The 20,080-nt window shown below is 39.6% G+C and overlaps 1 protein-coding gene across 1 annotated transcript; it reads right to left on the bottom strand.

Moving 5' to 3' along the window:
- Positions 1-1,860: 1,860 nt before the first annotated feature.
- LOC146964000 (thyroid peroxidase-like) lies at positions 1,861-20,080 on the bottom strand. The gene is made up of 12 exons (XM_085767544.1): positions 19,969-20,080; positions 18,829-18,913; positions 18,558-18,718; positions 17,721-17,844; positions 15,722-15,851; positions 14,637-14,831; positions 13,560-14,051; positions 6,710-6,968; positions 3,347-3,517; positions 2,461-2,698; positions 2,146-2,354; positions 1,861-2,042 (listed from the first exon to the last, which is right to left on the bottom strand). The coding sequence occupies exons 1-12, from the start codon at positions 20,054-20,056 to the stop codon at positions 1,861-1,863; spliced, it is 2,334 nt and encodes a 777-aa protein (XP_085623670.1). The 5' UTR covers positions 20,057-20,080.

Raw genomic sequence — 20,080 nt, 5'->3', positions numbered from 1 at the left:
GGGCTCAAGGGCTGGTCACAGAGCTTGGCAATGCATCCTTGACGCACAGGCAGCTGCTTCTGATTTCATCCCTGTTACACATGGCATTTGTTTATGTTGTGGTCTGCACACTACTCATCTTTGTAACATGGGTTAAATGTGGGCATCTAAGGGTGTTTTTTGTTTTTTTGTTTGTTTGTCTTTTCACACTGGGCAACAGTTCTCAGTGTTATCAGGGTAAATCTGATTAACATTATTAGTAATCTTCTCCCTGACAACTTTTGCTTCATCAGCCCGTGGAGGTTTGTTTGCATCACTGTTGTGTAGACCTCCCGGACCATCAGTTTCCTCCTGGAAAATGTTTGGGCGGTTGGCGTCGCTATCTCCATCGTCCATGTCGAAATATAAAATGACGAAATTGCAGTGCGCCTCCGCCTTGCCCGTGGTGCATTTAAAGGTGAGGAGAGGAGCTCATTTGATTGATGAAAATCTGAGTCATCTGTGTTAAACCCACTCACACCTTCTCCCCTTCCCCTTTGCCACTTTGAGGAATACCTTCAACAGGGTGCGCCAGGGCGTGCCGGGGAGCGGCATGCACAAAACTTGCAACGTGTGTTTGGGCTGGCACACCTGCACAGCGCCTATAGACTGTGGCTGGTCTCCAAAACTAGAGCCATTCCAATCAGGCTACATTTACAATGTGATCATGACCTCCTTGACTTATACTGATCGCATGTTATAAGGAAAGCCACACATGATCTGCAGCATCCAAAAATAGACTAGAACACTCACAGATGAAACTGAAAAGAGCTGTGACTAAAAAAACGTTTCTCAATGACAAGCCTCCCCTCAGTGATAGAGGAAAATACCAGATGTACAGGCTATGCAAGCCAGGATCTGTGATCAGTCAAAACATTTCTTACTGTATTTTCAGATCATAAACCATGTGAAATACTGTACGATGTAAAATTTAATCTGTGGGAAAAGTTTCACAAAAATGTAGATGTGTTTTTCAAGAATTATGGCAAAGGGGGCGGTGCGTGGTGCAGTGGTTAAAGCGGCCGCCCAATGTAGAGGCTACGTATAGTCCTCAACGCCGGCGTCCCCGGTTCGAATCCTGCATCAGGCAGACCTTTCCTGCATGTCATTCCCCCTCTCTCTGTCTCCCCCTTTTCTGTCTATCTCACTGTGCTATCAAATAAAGGCAAAAACACCCAAAAACATATATTAAAAAAAAAATAATTATGGCAAGGAGTGAGAAACTTTAGTAAACACCCGCTTAGAATCAATCAGAGTCAGTAGCCAAAGAATAATATATATGTCATAATAAAAAGAGACCATCTTTTAAAATATGTCATAAGTCACTAATCAAGCCCAGATTTTTCACTACAACTGTCACCTCACATCCAGGTCTGTGAAGGTAAAGTTGCTGTTAAAATAGCTGCTTGCTAAGTGGATTAAACTCATTAAAAACTTGTTTACATGGAAACTAAAGCACATTAAAGGTGTATCCAACCTTGTGCCATTGATGAATTAAAACAATGTGATTTGATATTAAAACAATGTGATTTGATATCTGTGCAAACAGTGTTTTTCCCAATGTATTTCCTAATGGATAATATCCTTTGCACCATTGGTACCAGCAGATAGCAGTAAAGCACCAATCATATGGCAGTACAGCGGTAGGCTGTCCAGGCATGTCTGTGGTGCTGAGCCATATTTTGCAGAAAATAACCTACAAATGTCACAGTTCGTGGAAGAGGATAGGCTGTGAACTAGCTGACAGTGGAACCTCCCTTTTATTTTTAAAAGCTCCACATAGATAGGAGTACATCACCACAAATAGATGTTAAACAAGCACATGTCAAATACAATTCACATTCACATACCTGTACAGTGTGGGGGCTGATCACTCCACCGATTTCCCTCACAAACCATTGCAGCAGGGCCATTTAATATGAAACCATGGTAACAGGAATACAGAGCAACCAGTTTGTCACCTTTAGAGGACAATATGAAATCCCCATTCTTTATCTTTGCTGGAGAGCCACACTGCTTTAAGGCTGGAATTAAGGGATAAAAGTTTTCCATGTTAATGTGCAGCAGAATGATAATTAAAAGGAATGTGTATGACCCCCATCACCCACCCCCATAAAAAAGGCCTACCTTCACTCCTCTCTTCTCTCCAGGCATCCAGATTCATCTGGGGTATATTATAGCAAGAGACATAATCAGAGGGGTATTTCCCCAATCTGAAAGAATCATAAGGGACTTCCTTTATGTCGGTGTTGTCACAGATGACCCGAGACAGAGAACCTTTTAAAAGCTCAGCCCTCTGTTGGTCGGTGAACATACACTCAGTCTCCCACCAAAACCTGAAAAGTAAAAATGGTTGAGTTCAACACTTAAAGTTTTTCAATAAATGTTTAGCTGAAGCCTGCGTTTCTTTTAATTTTTCAAATTATGCAAATATGATTGTACCTATCTCCATCGCGAAGTGCTTTCATCTGCTTTCCGATCAGACAAGAAAAAAGGGGACCAGTTCTTGAGCCTGGTAACAAATTTTCAACAAGTCCTCCAAGCCATACATCAATATTGTCAGGATGTTTGTAGACTTTTAGTATCTTCTCAGCAATCCTGTAGTTTCCCACAACCTCCATGAGGTCATCCAAGGTCATAATGCGCTTCAGTCCACAGAATGCTCTCCAGTCATTGTATCCTTAAAATGTCGTTTAAGCACAACATGAAATTAACACAGTCATTCGTATTTGTTCAGCATACATTTCCTTTTTCATCAAGAGTTAGATGTGACTGACCACTTACATGTCAATAATGTAACACAAAGCTTGCACTAAGAGGTGACACAAAGGGCTTGCTGTCCAAAAGTAACAAAATCCATAAGAAGTTCTGAAACAATGTGTTATGTCATGCTTATTGTAACTCATCTTTCTTTTTTTTGCATGATGAACTGAAAAATGCACTGCTTGTTGAGTTAAATCATTTTCTTTACATAGTCAGTAGAATGGTAGGTCTGCATGAGCATGTGCATGAATAATGTGACTTTTGTCCTCCAGTTTGAATACAATTGTGTCTAGCCCCCTTTTGACCTATATATGAACCAGAAAAATATGTAAAGGGATGGTGCTGCATTCTTCATTTCTAATGGCCCAGCCCAAGAAAATGTTATCGTAAATCTGATGCAGGAAACAAATTAAAGTGCTTAATTGTTTTGAAGGAGGAGTGACAAAGGAACTGGTTTTTAAGCTTTTGGAATAAACACTGGTGATTTCTGCTTGACACTCTGGTTTGGCAGGCTTAAGTGAATACCATAAAACCACTCCATAATGACTCTTAGCTCAGGACTTACCTGGAAGAGCATGATCACGCCCTCTCTGCAGGTTTAGTGAAGCCAGGTCCATGTGCTGGTCTATATTAAGGAGGACCAACCTCTCCGTTGTCTCCTCTGACATCAGCATGTTTGGGCTAACAGCTACTGCTGCATGGCCAATGATACCTCTCAGGACTGGTTCAATTCCACCTAGACAAACAACATTGTTTAAGTCAGTTTGGGTGCTTTTCTTTTTTTTTCTGTGGAATGTGGAGAGTAGTACACGTAACAGAAAACATTAACACTCATGTCTGTCTCTAATCAAAAGTGTGACCACCAAGAAGACAAGAAGGACAGATGTGGTACAGAATGAAAACACTTTTCTCTGGCCAGAGCCCTGTATTATGCTGTTCAGAATACAGGTTTGTGTATAAACTGCTTCCACTGTGCTCTCTGGTGTACAAACAGTTTCACTGGATGAATGGACTATTGGGGATGATTGTGCTGTTTATCATAATGATGCGTAGCTGAATAACTTGTGCTGTGTATTAAAACTACTTTCCTGCAGAAATAACCTTAGCCATAGAGTTTATTTCTATACAAGTTGAGGCATAAGCAGAGTGAGAGAGCTAGTGTATCTTTGGATTCATGCATCTGTATTTTTTTTTTTTCAGTGAGTGTCTCAGTCTTAGACTTGTACTGACTGAAGTGACATTGTTTAGACAAAGCTGCCTCTGTGTGTGGTCTTTGTTTATATCTTCATTTTGTGTACTGTGTATCTAGTCATTTATTTTCAATTCTCATGTAAAAAAAGCCAATACAACAAAAACACAATATTGAAAATTAATATTTTATTCAGAGATTGCAAATTGAAATAGAATGTGAGAAATTTTTTGTGTATGTACTAGCACCTTTAATGCACCCTGTTCATAATCTCCAGGATACGTGACCTGAGTTATTGAAACTGTGATTGCATTGCATACACAAAGGCTCACTGTAACAACATTGTGCTATGTCATGGAGTATTTTCATCATATTCTATTCTAATCGTTGTGTAAGTAGCACTTCCATGAACTTAATCAGACTGTGACCTCCAATTTGAACGGAAGTGAAATGCAGCTTACACAGACAGGATGAAGAAAAGCTTAAAGGCCAATGACTCTCTCAAAAAAAAAAACCTGTGGATTGATCCATCTGTGTTTAGAAATTTGGCAGCCCCTTAATTTGTGATTGACTGTGGATTAGCAGAAGTAGGGGGACTGTGAAGTGGTGAGGTGAGAGCTGAGCTTTGAAAATGAGAAGACAAGACTTTTTTTTCTCCTTCACCTATGGTCACAAGCTTTTGTCAGTGAAAAGACTGTGGTCTTGGAATTAGTGAGGTACTGATATTCCTTTTTTTTCAGCTGCAACAATTTCGACTGGTAAGAGAAAATAGTCATATGGTTTTATCGAACAACTAGAAGGACACATAGACCTCCACCAAGCACGGTGTCAAACAACATACACCAGACAACACATTAACACATTCATAGGGAATGATATTTATGTCCACAAGAATTTAATGTATCCCATGTTCGATCCCTCCACCTATTTCAATACAATTTGGTTCAGCTTTTTCTCTGTAGTTCTCCTGACAGTGATGTGAAGATAATCATGCATATTGCTGCTTTAAAGAAGCTATACTGACATTTAATGTCCAAATGAGAATAATTTGAAATGACAGGAAATTACGGAGCATGGATGAAGGACTAGCTGGTGAACACAGGATGTGTAAATAGCAGCTGTTTGCATACAAATTCACCATGTCAATGTTTGATGTTTGTCAGTGGCCTAATGGTTAAGCTCTATTCCACTAGGGGTATAGACTTGCACTTGAATTTTTTTTTAAATTGACATTTTTGCTTTAAGGCAGTTTAACATTGAGCCCAAAGACACGGAGGATGAGGAAAGATGAAATTGTGAGAAAGTGGTTCATTTTTAATTTCAACACATCTAATGTATGCAGCTGATCTACCACTATACCATTTAGCATTACAACTGAGTTTCAAAGGCAGCTTAGTTTCCATAGTAGATCTATTTTACAGGAGCTAAGCCAGCAGAATAATTTACTGTATGCATTCTAACACAGTGACAAGCATTTGAAATTATATCTAAAACCTGTGAAGATCCTCCAGATACTAAGACATAAAAATACAATACTTTGAATAATAACTTGAAGAATCAAGGGATGCGGTTAGTTTTACCTTGTTAAAAGTTTTATCTGATCCTCGTGTTTTTCTATCAAACATTTAACTGCTGGACACCAGAGATTTCAGGTCTCCACAACACATGCAGCAGACTGGACCATGACTGGCCTCTGAATGAGTTTCCATGTTACAAAATCCTGCTCCAGAGTAATTGTGATAGTTAACTACATGACTTGTGACTTGTTACGAGTGAGAATGGAGGCTCTCTGCCTTCCACCTGGTGTCTCATGGCTGAAAACCAACCTTGCAACATCAGTGTATATACTTGCACTTGTCTCTGCGCACCGCAACACAAACGCACTCTGTAACCAGCTATCTTCTGTTTAAGACAGATACACACGGCGTAACATCATATATGTTATATAATGTTATCCACCGCTCCATTTATTGATTTTTCGCCAGCTTCCTTGTAAACAAAGGCAAATGGCCAGAGAGTTAGCAAAATGGAGGAAAAGCGACCAGACTTAGTTCCTCTTTAAAGTGAGCACAAAAAGACTTTCCTCTCAATGAGATGAATGTGGAAACGGCCTCCTGGTATCAAACTGCACTTACATCATTCTGCACAGTGAAGGTCAAACATCCAACTGAAGCAACCAAAACACAGATGCTGAAGGGGGATTTAAGTTTAGTCTGAGAACTTCAGGGACTTTGACCTGGTTGCCACAATACACTCTGCTTTGCTGACAACATGACACATATACCTGAAATGGTCAGATTAGATTTAGGAAAAATATAGAAAGTAGTTTCTTGAGTATACCTTGCATTTTGTGTACGTGATGATTCTCACGTACATGAGATCAGCCTCCAGGCTATAACGGATAAATAAATAATGCACTGATAATTAGCTGGAAAGGATCCTATGTGTGAAATGGATTCTATAATGAGTGACTGGTGAACACCAGGTCATGGCCTTTGTCTGATATACTACAATATGTTTTCATAGTCTATAAGTAAAAGTGAGTCTGAGTCTATAGGATTGTATGGGTAACATTATTTGTTACACAAAGATGGACATTCGGCACTGGAGCTGACCTACATAAAGGTGTTTTTTTTTTTTTTTTTAATCTTTCCACATTCTGTATTTTAATGGTGCGATTAGTGCGCTTGCAAGATGTGTTATTAACTCCAACAGGCAGCTTCATAAGAATGCACTGACCTTCTTTGACTATTCTCCAAGGACTGAAGAAAGTGTCGTGTAGTCTCAAGTGGGGGTGGTGCTCAGTTTCCTGGAAGTTCTCATTCAGTCTCCTGAGGATAGGAGAGATGGTACCGTGGCCGAACCTGAACGCAGCAGTGGCAAACACATTGGAGGCAGAGGGGTTCGTATTTGGATCATATCCTCCATAGGGTCCAATGTAATGTTCAAAAGACTCAGTGCCAATAATCTTTGGAACATAATCCCTCATGTTTATGATCTGGGAGTCAAATAAAAGAGAGAGAGGAGGAGGTGGATCACAAAGAATCACAAAAGATACTCACATTAAAAAAAGTCTAAGGACAATGTGCATCTCATCATGCTTTAAAGCCACACAATGTACCTCATATAGCTTGGATACTGCATTTCACTTTACAGATAATGGTAACATGTGCGCATGCAACTTGGTCATAAAAATGCACATTTGTTCTCTTACAGGTCACTGCAGAGAATTTAATCTGTCCTCATCATTATTTATAAAGGCCTTAGTTTGCCACCTGAATCTTAACACACAAATGCACATGCACAAGCACACATTCAAATACGTTCAGATGCACATTTGGTTTCATTTACAAGGTCCTAAACCTGCCAGAATTCACCTTCTGTTGCTCTGAAGATAACTTTGAAGATATGAAATAGAGCTGCCTCTAATCTGGTGTACAGGCAGTCAGTTTAAGATGAACTTGTTAAGGCAAAAATGATTAGCTGAGATGGCTCACCGAATACTGAGAGTCTCAGACTGCAGATTGGATGATCTGAGCGCTGCCTTGCACAGATCAGTCACACAACAACATCAAAAAAACTACTTAAAACAGTACCTGCAAAGAAAATTAAAGCATAGTGTTCTACCATGTGCTTATTATGTATTTGATCTGCAAGTGGAAATCTGCACAAAACTTAAACTGATGCAGACTATGTCAGGTGTAACGGGAACACGGCTTCTAAACTGACTCATGTTAAGGCAGCAGTGCTTCTCATAGCTCTGGTTCCATATCAGGGGGAGTACTGGCATGTCAAGAGCAGCAGTCACCCATGCAGTGGTGGAAAATAACTGGGTACAATGACTCCAAAAATTGCCATGTCATCACGGTTATCTGGATTGGCTTAAAATGAGGGGTATGGAGTTTGAAAGTTGCTGAGCAATTACTTAGGTAGAAATGTAACCTCCTCCAAACTATACACAAGAGGGCCAATATCATAATGGCACCAAACTTTATATAGGCTCAAATGAACCAGATGACATTATCATCAGGTCCAGACTCATTCCACTGATGACAGGATCTTGTATTAACTTCCTTTGTTATCAAAGAAAACAACTGAGCTATCTACAAACTTAATTTGTAACCCACATGTGAAGTCCATTGACCAAGATGTGGCATGTGCAGAAACATATACACGTTCCCTGGCATCCACGTCATAGCACTAGTCTAAACCACTTTAATGTTTCATTTCCTAGCTAATTGCACACCACCATTGGTCTGGATGTGGAGTTCTTTTGGTTAGTAATTACTGCCATGGCATACATTTTAATGCATTGAAGTAGTGCTTTTCCAGTCTTGTCAAAAATAATGCAGTATGAAAACAGAATCCTATATTACATTCACCCTGTGTGAGCTTGTTTAATGGGAACAGCTGCCTTAGGATTTAAATGGAGCAGGGGACTTGGTGAGAGCTGGAGGGATTCAACCATATGGGCCAAAAAACTCCAACAATGAGCTGCAGAATTTAACCCCCCCCCCCCCCTTAGTGGAATTGGATAACTTTCAGTTTCACATTATAGGCAGACATCTTAACTCAAGTGCTGAAAACAATATACAGTATCACTACTACAGTATATTAATGTCAAACATCCAATAGTTTGTTTATGTTATGAAATACAGTGAGGCATTGTAGTGATTTGTAACAATGTATGACAGCAGTTGGAAAGACTGAACTGTCTGTGAACATACTGCTGCAGTGGCCCTTTAAATCTAAGAACTGCAGTTCTTCATCTTTAAAACTCAGTTGCCCACAACAATGTCTAGAGTTTGTGTTTTGTAATAAAGTGGAGAGTGTTTTAATCACGTAAAGCTACAGGTGATAAAATTACATTAGGGCTGCACAAGGTTTGCAGTTACTGTAAATCCACTTTATCTTAGCAGGTGATGTGGAATAATTGAATCCTGACTAACAGTAGACGTTTGTCACAGCAGACATTTTAGTGAACTAGTTTCAGAGCAGTGGTAAGGTGCAGGCTGTCTCACTGTCATGACTCACTGGGATACTTGATCACAGCTTGATGGCAAACTCCCTGGGAAAGGATCAAAGGATCTCATACAAATGAAATTATGCTTGTAGCTCGGTGATTCTACTGAAGTGTTACGCTTCCATTAATCGTCTGTAGTAATCATCTGCTGGTGGCAGGGAAATAAAGTGCAAGCTTCTTGTTAAATTCTACATCCTTGTGTTGAGAAACACAAACAGAGAGTTTTCTTTATTCTTCATCTTAGCTTTGAGATTTTTTTTTCCTCCATGAAAAAAAGAAAATAGAAAAAAGATGAGGTTACAGTCTACCAGTTTGTGGCCTGGTCAGACCAGATAGGCCCTCACTTTTCACTGCACCTGCAATACAAGGATTTTCCAGGTCGGTCATGGTTATAGCTACAGTATGTAAATCCCCTACAGAACCTGCCTTTTATGCTTTTTTAAAGAACCCCTCCACCTTAGCCCCATCTCTTTTTAATATTGTAAATCTCCATCCTCTGGTAATGCCCCCGAGTCACCAGGAAATAGCAGCTGTTAATCCATTGCAATAATAAAATGTCCGCCCCCCAATAATCTGAAAGATTACTGAATATTTTCCATTTACTCAAAAAGCTGTGCACACCTTAACAGCCAAGCACCACTGTCACTGGTCTCCCACAGTAGAAGCAATGAGTCATTTGCATTAAAATATATTCTGTTCATTATATTCTATGAAGAATGCAAGCACCCAGCATCACTGTTAATCATGTTCTCTGCCCGCAGGTAATACTGTAGATAAATAAATAATGAATAACAGGAACTAGCTGCTATCAACAATCAGTCCTATCAGTCATGCTGCACAACCTTTCTGTTATCCGTCCTAAGACAACAAAAAAGGTAACAAGTACTGTATAACAAAGCCCTACTGTGTGCACAAAGAGAATCATACAGGCAATAGAAAAACAGAGCGTAATCCATGTGTCAAACTGGTAAAAGGTAGGCCTATGAGTGTTGTCTTATTACGCACTGTTTATGATGAAGGATTATCAATTGTCAGTTTTTCCACTGTGCGTTGACGCCTGCCCTGTCATTAAGAGTCTTATGTTATACAAGCAAACAGACTCATGCTGAGCAAAGCCAATTTGACAGTTCTCTGTTTAAAACAGTCAAGGATCTACGTATATTAGTACAGTAATGTATGAATGAAATGTTGTTCAGCTTGTCCAAAACTTCATGAAAATCAGAGTACTTTTTAGTTAAACCTTTACTTTTTGGCTACTTCTTTTTAAAATCTGACTGGCAATTATAAACTGATAAAATGAAATTGAGGGTATTTTTACACAATGTATGCTGGATGTATAAACAGGAAACGCTATACTTACAGAGTTGTGCTTGTTCAAAATTCCAGTATCTGTTTTTTAAGCCCAATTGCATGTTATACATTGTAGGGTAGTTTAACTTTTGCTCTAAAAACATGTTAAACAAGTAAACATCACCATATAATGAAATGAAAGAGTGATTTGAAAGACCAAAATGCGTCCTCAATGCCACGAAAGGTGATCATTGCTTTTGCATTCCTCACTACAGCTGTTACTGTGAGAATAAGGTCTGTTGTTGCTTTGAACTCAGACTTAGAGGAGAAGTTGGAAGCCAACTCTGACTCTAGTTTTGGGAACTGCACCATCACCACTGAGGTGATTTGTAAAAGATCCTGCTGAGACTTTTGCAATGACAGCAAAGCAGCGGATTCCACAGCTGGTTGATTCTTACAGTCAGACTTATAAACAGCAGCTGTCAGGGTCAGACAAGTTCTGAATCAATTAAATCACAACAAAGCTTCCAATGCTGAAAAAGTTTTTTTTTTGTTTTTTCTTTCTTCTTCGCTATTTACCTTCATCTTGACTTGCTTGGGTTACAGTAGTAGACATTATGTAAATGTAACTAAAAGAAGCAGCCATGCCTCACTCACTATAAACAGCAACTTTATCAGTGTTTGTTTCCCATGCTCCTGTAAAATTTACAAACAGATGAGGCACTCCAGTGTCAAAGGCAGCAAACACAGGCGAATAATCCAAACATAAAATCTTCCTTGCCCATTAAAATAAAGGCTTTTTAATTTTTCCAAACCTTGCCTGGATCTCTTATGCCTTTCTGAAATATTGGAGGCAAAGTTTAGACAGGTATCGCAAGGACTCAAGTAGCTACTGACCTTGACATACTGTACGTGCAACACAATGTTATACATACACAAGGAACTAGTCTGATGAGACACAGGTGGGTCAGAAAAAGAGAGCAGAAAAAAAACAACAACACAGAAACAGAAAGTAAAACCACATTAGGTGCAAATGGACTCTAATTTCAACAGGAAACATTAAATGGAGTTGAGGCATGATGTTTACTGGAAACATTCAGATGATAAAACTAATGACAATGTGCTTTGGTGCTAAAAAATGTCATCTTGTGCTCCTTAAAGCAGAAGTAAGCAATATTTTTGTGTTAATATAAGTCTTAAATAGTTACCTATATCTTCCGACTAGGGATGCACATTTTGAATTTTTTTTCTTACCGATAACCGACGCTCGTTAACCGATTAACCGTTAACCGATAAGATTAAGACAGTTGCGGCGCACGGCAAAAAAAAAAATCGCTCCAATTTTTTTTTTTTTTTGCCGTTAAATACACACGTGCGCCGCAACAGCTGATCAGTGCACTCTGTCTCAGCTGATCGCGCTCATATGGAGGTTAGATCGTCCAATGTAGAACTGTTTTTATACAAAGTGCAGCCAAACACCAGGCTGAAGGAACAGCAGAGCTCCTCTGACAGCTCCTCTGTGGAGCTGCAGGAGAGCTGCAGGTGAACAGGCTGGAGAGCAGCGACGTCCTCTTTTTCTTTTTTTTCCAGCGCCGTTGTTACAGGTGATTCACATCTATGTCCGTGTAGGCTACATTTATTGTCTGACCTTCCTTCATGGGGGCTGCTGCTGCACATACTGTCAGTCCTCCTGTGTAACTTTTTGCTGGGAAATATGACTGAAGGCACGTGAACTCTGCACGTGTCGACACGCCCCCATGAGTTGACAACATAAGGAGCTAATAAAATAAATAAATAACCGATAGTATTAATCAGTCAAAGTTCTTGTTATCGGTTAACGGTTAATCATGTGCATCCCTACTTCCGACAGCAATCACTTACATAGAGTGTTTGGACCGAAACACGGGTCTGTCAGTCGCTCTGCTCTGAGCCGAGGAGAAAACTTTCCTTGTATCCTACAAGTTTTATCCAATGAGGAGAGAGAACAGCATGAAGGGCTGTGTGTGCAGCCAAGGGATGCGCGTGAATGTGGTGACGTAGGGACGAGGACCAATAGATCCATGACGAGGGCGGGGGCTGCCAACTCCGTCGGCTGACAAGAAGTTATGGTGCGTTCAAGGCAACTCGTAACTCATGTTTTTCCGACCTGTGAAGTCGTACCAGTTCGATCTGGTACGAGTTAACGGGTCGGAAAAACACGAATGGCCGTTATAGTGCACTTTCACAGGCAACAGGTCGGAAAAACACAAGTTACGGGTTGCCTGGAACGCTACAAAGTCGTAAGTCGTGACTTGAAGCCGTAACTTACGGTTTCAAAAGCCTGCCTGGAACACAGCATTAGCCAAAACGACCGGATCGCTTTCTGCTTTAAATGGAACATAGCAGCTGTCATTTGAGTGCCATCCCGAAGAAAACAAAAAAAGATGGTTGAAAAAGTGCTTTGTTTCTGCAAGGTCACAGACATTTAGGCCACCAGCCAAAATCTGAGCAACCTAATAACAGCACAGAAGCTGCTTTGCATAAAGAATTGGTGAACAAATGCCAAGTTTTGGACTTGATTCAAGACCTCATAGGGTTTCAACAAAGATAGATGAATTTTTGATGGTACAGGTGTTACCACTTTGCCCGAGCTACATAAGATATGAGGATCTTGGCACAGGGCACAGGAACGAGAAGTGGTTGCATCTGTGCATGGCAGAAAACAGACTGGTTGATTTAAATTAGCAAACACTACAAATATTTCCAGCACTGCTCAATGAACAGTTAAAGCTGAAACAAACTGTTGACTGACAGAAAATTAATCAGCAACCATTTTAATAGTTACTCAATAATTAAAGTAATATTAAAGACAAAAATGGTTCCAGCTTTCTTAATGTCAATAATTAAGGTTAAATGAGCAGATAAATATCATCTCCTCAAGAAATGTAGGGTTAGGTTACATTCTAGTTCTCTTTGTTCTATTTAATTAGTAATATTTTAAGTTGCTGGTTGAAGTTTTTTTTTTTCCAAACTTTGGGCAGAGTCATTCTAATTTTTATTTTTTATTCTTTGCCTTGTTTCAGGTCTTTATGCTGAAATAATCTAACTATCTTCTGGAGTTGTATTAGTCCTCTCATCTAATGTTCAGCAAAAATACAAATTAGAGACAAATTAAATTAAAGATTTTGTTTTTGTTTTTCTGTCAACTTAGATTCTAGGAAATGTATTTTTTGTGGAAAGTCAGCCCAGTCCAATAGCTTTCAGTCAGTTTTTATAGTTACTGTACGACTCGCATACCTGGTGTAGAGCTGTAATAATGCTGCGGGTTTCCTGGTACACAGTTTCCGGGCTCCAGTGTTGATTCATGCGTCTCAGTCTCTCTGCAATTCGATTGTGTTCCCTAAGCCACAACGTATGCAAAGCGGTCAGGGGAATACCCTCATTGACCCGAGTGTCTCCAGCACTGAAGCACTCAACTCTTCCCCCTTGAGGGTCCTGGTGGCAGTCTGACGGCAGAGTGGCTACGAAGGGAAGGTAGGGTCTTCCTTTCGGGTCCTTGAACTGTTTGTTGACGGCAAGTTTCCCATTAAGGCCACTGAGATCACGGAGGGAGCTCGCCATCTTCGGAGTGTGGCCGTACACAAGAGAGGCATCCATGAACGATGTGATAGCATTCATCTGTTGTCGCTGCAGAGCTTGGCCAATATTTGACTCAAAACCGATGAAACATACTGATGTGGAGCGATGAAATGGCAAGCAGCCTTGTGCAGAGGACAGCCTATCAAAAGTCTGCAGTGAAGACAAAACAATTTACATTAGCGTGCTTTAGTAATATCTTGAACCATTTTAATTTATATGGTTATGGTCATGACATTTTAAAGGAATAGTTGAGGATTTTGGGACATAAGACTCGTGCCTCCCCTAGCTTAGTCCTCCCCTAGCTTAGTTTAGCATACCCATTATAAACGGGGGAACCAGCCTACCTGCCTCTGTCCGGTGTTAACTAACTCTTTTAAATCCTCTGCAGTTACACCTATAAAAATTTAAGCATATAAGGAATTATTGGTTTAAAGGACAGGTAGGCCTACTGTGCAAAACTATCTTTTGGTTGAGAGCAGCAGATTGGGAGGCAGTAAGTCCAGGAAATCAGTCATTATGTTAATCTTAGGTAAACAGTTACTGGCTTCATCTTTATATTGAAAGGATATGACGTGTCAGAGTAGTATCAATGTTTTTCTTTCACTCTCAACAAGATAGTAATTAATAACTTCGCAAAATGTAGTACACTTTCATTCAAACACAGGAGAGAGACACAAGAGACCAATGATGACAAATATTAGCTAGCAAAGTTCAGAAAGTGTGTTTTTACTTTACCTTGATAGGAAAGCATGGATGCACGTTGTCACAGGTGCTCGAACAGTCTGGGAAATTCAAAGCCATAACACTGCTTTGAGGGGTGAAGGTTATGTCATGGTCGAAGTACTGCCCCCACTCCACCAGCAGTTGAGTATACAAGTCATCCTCAGTTTGAGAAGAGCTCTTCATTATTTTCTTGCTGACTTCCCATGGCTGTCGACACAGGAGGATTTGTTATTTTGGGAGACAGTGAGTACTATGTTTACAATTGCATTTTCCCCACAATCGTCTCTGCTGTGTGTTGCAATTTATCAGTCAGTGTTTTCATCATTAACAGAAATGAACACATATTCTAGGGACGGCCTTTGGTGTTCCAGTCAGGGGTTATGATGGATGAGAGTTTCCTTGTTTGTGTGAACTACCTCATTCTTTAATTCATTAACTTATGATATAAATAGATAAATGACTTAAGCTCAACAAAGGGGCTTCCATTTTTTCACATACTAATTTATCTAACAAATAGGATTTTGACAACTGATTAAAAAACGAGTTAATCCAATACATTAACCATCCAAGATGTGATTCACTCAACCCATTTTTGTAAGAAATGGAAAAGTTAGGATCAGAGATTGTTAAATATCTAAAAGACTAGTCAACTACAGCTCTTATGTGGAGGTAAACTGCAGGCTGGATACAACTGATGCATATTTCATGAGCTCTTCCACTAAAAGACCTCACTCTCACTGTGTAATGAGTGCATAAATTAAAACTGAAATTCAATGCAAATATCAGCGTAACAGTTTCATTTGCTGTTTGGGAGGAATAATGTTTATCCACATGACTGGGAACCAGCTCCTTTCAAACCACTGGAACAGAGTATTTTTAAAGCACAGGCCATAACATTCAAATACAGCTGTAATCTATGTCATCTCACACACACACTTCTGCTCTTCCTAAATTGCCGTGGACTTTATCTGCAGTAAAACAGGTTAGAAAAATAAATGGAATGCGACATTAACTCGGGTTTGCAGGGTGAGCTTGCTTCATTTCTAATTTCTCCAGCAAGACCTTTGTGTCTGTCGGACCAGCATTTTGTAGATTACCGGGGGAAGTTGGAATCCATTATGGAGCCGTCCTTGGTTCCAACCCTTGGGTTCCCTCTCTCCATCTTCGTATTCAGCTGGAAGCCATCTGACCAAGGGAGTGTTGGCTGCTCCCCAGAGAGGATTTTGCCTGACAAAAAAAAGAATCATGAAGCGTATCCAGAAACGCTGTAATGCAAAACACTATATGCCATAACTGAAAGCAACAGGATTTGTTTCACTCCAAATAAACAGACAAAAACTACTCTTTAACCACAATCTAACCAATACCAGCCTCTTATACTGCACTAGCTAGTTTTAAGGATTTGCCATATTGTACAGTAACACAATGGTGATTCGGGTGTTATCGCTGTTTTTACTGCTGTGACCATATGAGGACATTTTCTCCCTTGGAAAAAAAAACAACTTATGTAGCAATAATAAGTTTTGATGTCACAAAAGCAACAACAATGATTGACTGAAATAAATGTAAAAAAAGTCATCTCCTTGCCTTAAAGCAGAAGTAAGCAACATTTGTGTTAATATAAGTCTTAAATAGTTATATCTTCCGACAGCAATCACTTCTATAGAGTGTTTGGTCTGAAACACGGGTCTGTCAGTCACTCTGCTCTGAGCCGAGGAGAAAACTTTTCTCGTATCCTACAAGTTTTATCCAATGAGGAGAGAGAACAGCATGAAGGGCTGTGTGTGCAGCCAAGGGATGCGCCTGAATGTGGTGACGTAGGGACGAGGACTGTTATGGTGCGTTCAAGGCAACTCGTAACTCGTGTTTTTCCGACCTGTGAAGTCGTACCAGTTCGATCTGGTACGAGTTCACGGGTCAGAAGTTACGAGTGGCCGTTATAGTGACTAAAACAGGTCGGAAAAACATGAGTGGGTTGCCTGGAACGCTACAAAGTCGTCGTGACTTGAAGCTGTAATTTACGGTTTCAAAAGCCTGCCTGGAACGCAGCATTAGCCAAAACGACCGGATCGCTTACTTCTGCTTTAAGTAGAGACAAGGAGGGAGCTCCAGAAGTATGATTTTATATGTGCAGTATTAACAACACCTGTGAATATACTTGAATCTGTGAAATCAGCAATGAGCTCCATGCACAGCTTCACTACTTCCTGAATTTAAGGCAGGTCCTTCATTTCCTGTCTTACATTATTGGACAAACTGATTAATCCAGGTGTGTCTGAGTAGTCACAATGGTCAGACACACCTGGATTAATCAGTTTGTCCAATAATGTAAGACAGGAAATGAAGGACCTGCCTTAAATTCAGGAAGTGGTGAAGCTGTGCATAGAGCCCATTGTCAATTACAAATACTTTGTGGTTTGGTTTAGTCTAATCTTGTTCTTCAAGTCGGTATCGGACCTTTAGTCACTAAACCCCCGATCCTAGTTGCCAAGAGTGAACACTGAAGGTCAATAATTTACATTTTTACGGAGACTGAGAAAGAGAGATAGTTAAGAGCAGTTATGTGACAGTAAAAGAACCATGACATTTCATCTGCCAATTTAAAATGAAATCATTCATAATAATAAATTTCTATTTAATTTAGTCTTTGCAATCAAACAGAAAATAAGGGCATATTCAAAGTCTTATCCCGAAATCCAAGTTTTATTTTAATTTTTGAGTTGGAATCTGTCCCATTACTGCTTAGAAGATAAATCTTTACTGCACAGAAAAGTATGCGCTTGCTATGACAAAAATGAAAGTGAATGTGAAATGTTTTTTTTTTTTTTCAGTTTGGCAGAAGTTGTGCAACTTAAGTTTTGAAATGTACAAAGGGAGAGTGTTTGCATTTTTAATTTCAGAGCAGCATCAGTGTGTGGCGGTTCTGGCTTTTTATCTCACTCACTTTTTTTTCCAGTGGTAATCGTAGGCTATCTATTTTATTTATATATGTGACCAAAACTGTGTTTTACTTTGGTCCAGTGACAGGAAGAAGCACAGACCATAAGACTTCTCTCTGTTGACTATTCTCCAAAAAGTAAGATATCAGTCGGCTACCTGTTGTTGCAGAGGCCAGATATGGAGCGATACTTGGAGTGGTCTTGGCACATGGCTGGATGTGTTGCAGGAGGACACAGAGACAGCTCTGCGATCTCCTCCACATCCTGCCATGTCAGGAGCTCTGACACAGTGACACAGAAAAGAGAACACAAGGGAAATTAAACTGAATTAAATATTTTCATGGTTTACAACTGTCAGGTTTTCAGGGAAGCAGGACCCAAATGCAGACTTTTAACGAACACAGGCTTTATTTACCTTGGCGTGACACAGGACCATGAGGTACATGAGGGGAAACACACCATGGACGAGGACATGGACGAAAGACAATGAACCGCCAGAGACAAAGGGAGACACTGAGGTTAAATACACGAGGGAACGAGACACAGGTGGTGCAATTAGACACAGGTGAGGCACATGAGGTAATCAAGGGTAGGGAGCACACAGGAAGACAAGACCAGGACTTCAAAATAAAACAGGAAACTAGGACGAAGACACAGACCATGACACAACACAACTTCAAAATAAAACAGTAACTAAACTAAACAGGGAAACACAGAAACTAAGAGTCCAATAACAACAAAAAACCGAGCCACTGTGTGGCGGCAAACTCAGGGCATGACAACAACATACAAACCCAGTGTCAAATAAGAAACAGTAATCTGTGAATGTGCATCTTTTGTCTTTTTAAATCCTTCAATCCGATAGTTATAGCCCATATCCATTTCAAATACCCAATGTTTTCAGTTACTTTAACTCCATGGTGTCTGACTCAAAAGCTTTACAGGTAGGTATTACACAGTGGGATACTATGGAGTTAAAGAAAGCAAATTCTACCTGGTGCCGAGACATCCCTTTTGTATCTCTGTCTTGCTCTGCTCTTTAGGACTTGCAGAGTTGTTTGAAAAACCTCTGCAGCTTGAGCAATCTCCAGGGTCTCAGGCTCCGTTTGCCGAAGGAATGCAAACATATGTGTGGAGGGTGAGGTTGCGCTCCGTCTGTGCACAGAAATTGACAGATTCTTTCTTTCATTTTTTTGGCAGGGTTGTTGTCATTAAAATAGAGACAGGTGTTACATGTGAATTAATTTGATGGGGTTTTCTTTTACCGTTGTCTTGACTGCTGTAAGCCCCCCTCTACAATTTGAAGACTCTCTTGATATGATGATATAAGCAGTTCTCTGACAGATGTAGCTGGTACACAGTAGACAGTAAAATATAGAAACACACACATACATAGTAAAAACACAGCATAAAATGTGTTATAGTGGTATTATAAATATAAGTTTGTACAAAATTATACATTGTATACTGTAAGTGGCAGAAGGTAACACAGTTTGTATCACACTGCCGCACTTTTGAAGACATTGTCAAGCCTTTGTTAATGAAGTACTTAAATCTGATGCTATTTTCTCCCATAAACCAACATTTTAGACAGGAATATTTCACATTTTAGATATGAAGATGTTACATTAAACTGTTCCCAACATTTCTTCATTTAAATCTGTCCCATCATTTTACTATAAAATTTACTATATTATAACAATCAAAAAGACAGGACAACATTTTTTTTTCTTTATTCCCATCATATATGTATCTTTTAAGGGATCCAATTCTCAGGTAGGGACATTCTGCTAATTATACTTATGCACCTTTACTTTGGCAGCATTTTGAATGATGTTATGCGGTCAGTTATTTCTACAAACACATTGACTACACTAACTGTTTATGAAACAGTGTACTTGACACTACTAAATGTAACATTTTAACTGTTGTTATACTTCACTTCTTATTACCTACTTTAATGTATTTGAGGGATGTTTACATCAGTACACTAAACCAACAGTCAAGGTTACTCCAGGCATGCAGCATTTTCACCTTTATGTCAGTGTGTCAGCTTTGGTTGAAAATGTGCTGACTTGGTTTGAATAGAAATTTGAATTTCAATGCAAAAGAAAAACAACACAGGAGAAATATTTATGATCATGCTGACATTTCCATGGATTTCTCTCCCTTATCCACGTCCAGTACATATTCATCTTAGAAATGGGTAGGCCTAATAACTTAATTATGAATAATAGTCATTTGTTATTAGTATGATTACACTTTCTTGTCATTCTGAATTATGACAGCACACATAGTCTGCATCTCAATCGGTTTCTCTCAATTGACCAGCTAGTGTCACACAGTTTAGGTGAAAGTAGATTTCTGCATTCATATTTATAAATATATATTAAAGGTTTACTCACAGTTGAAATGTCTGACTTCATCACTTGTAAAAACTGGGAAAATGCAGATTGAAATGGCCAGGAGAATGAAATTTAAAAAACAAGCCATTTTAGTGGGCAGCTTGTAGGAGAG

This window comes from Trachurus japonicus, chromosome 22 (assembly GCF_045865225.1).
Source record: "Trachurus japonicus isolate A0001 chromosome 22, Traja_1.0".
In the NCBI taxonomy this organism is placed as follows: domain Eukaryota; kingdom Metazoa; phylum Chordata; class Actinopteri; order Carangiformes; family Carangidae; genus Trachurus; species Trachurus japonicus.
This window is presented reverse-complemented; position numbering and strand designations above follow the sequence as displayed.

Bases quoted from the DNA above. Each gene is read 5' to 3' on its own strand.
- LOC146964000 (XM_085767544.1), bottom strand. From the start codon at position 20,056: ATGGCTTGTTTTTTAAATTTCATTCTCCTGGCCATTTCAATCTGCATT. The intron at 17,845-18,557 runs GTAGAATTTGCT...TCACTGTGTCAG, and splicing joins AAGGGATGTCTCGGCACCAG to AGCTCCTGACATGGCAGGAT. The intron at 14,052-14,636 runs GTAAAGTAAAAA...TCTTCACTGCAG, and splicing joins ATCCATGCTTTCCTATCAAG to ACTTTTGATAGGCTGTCCTC.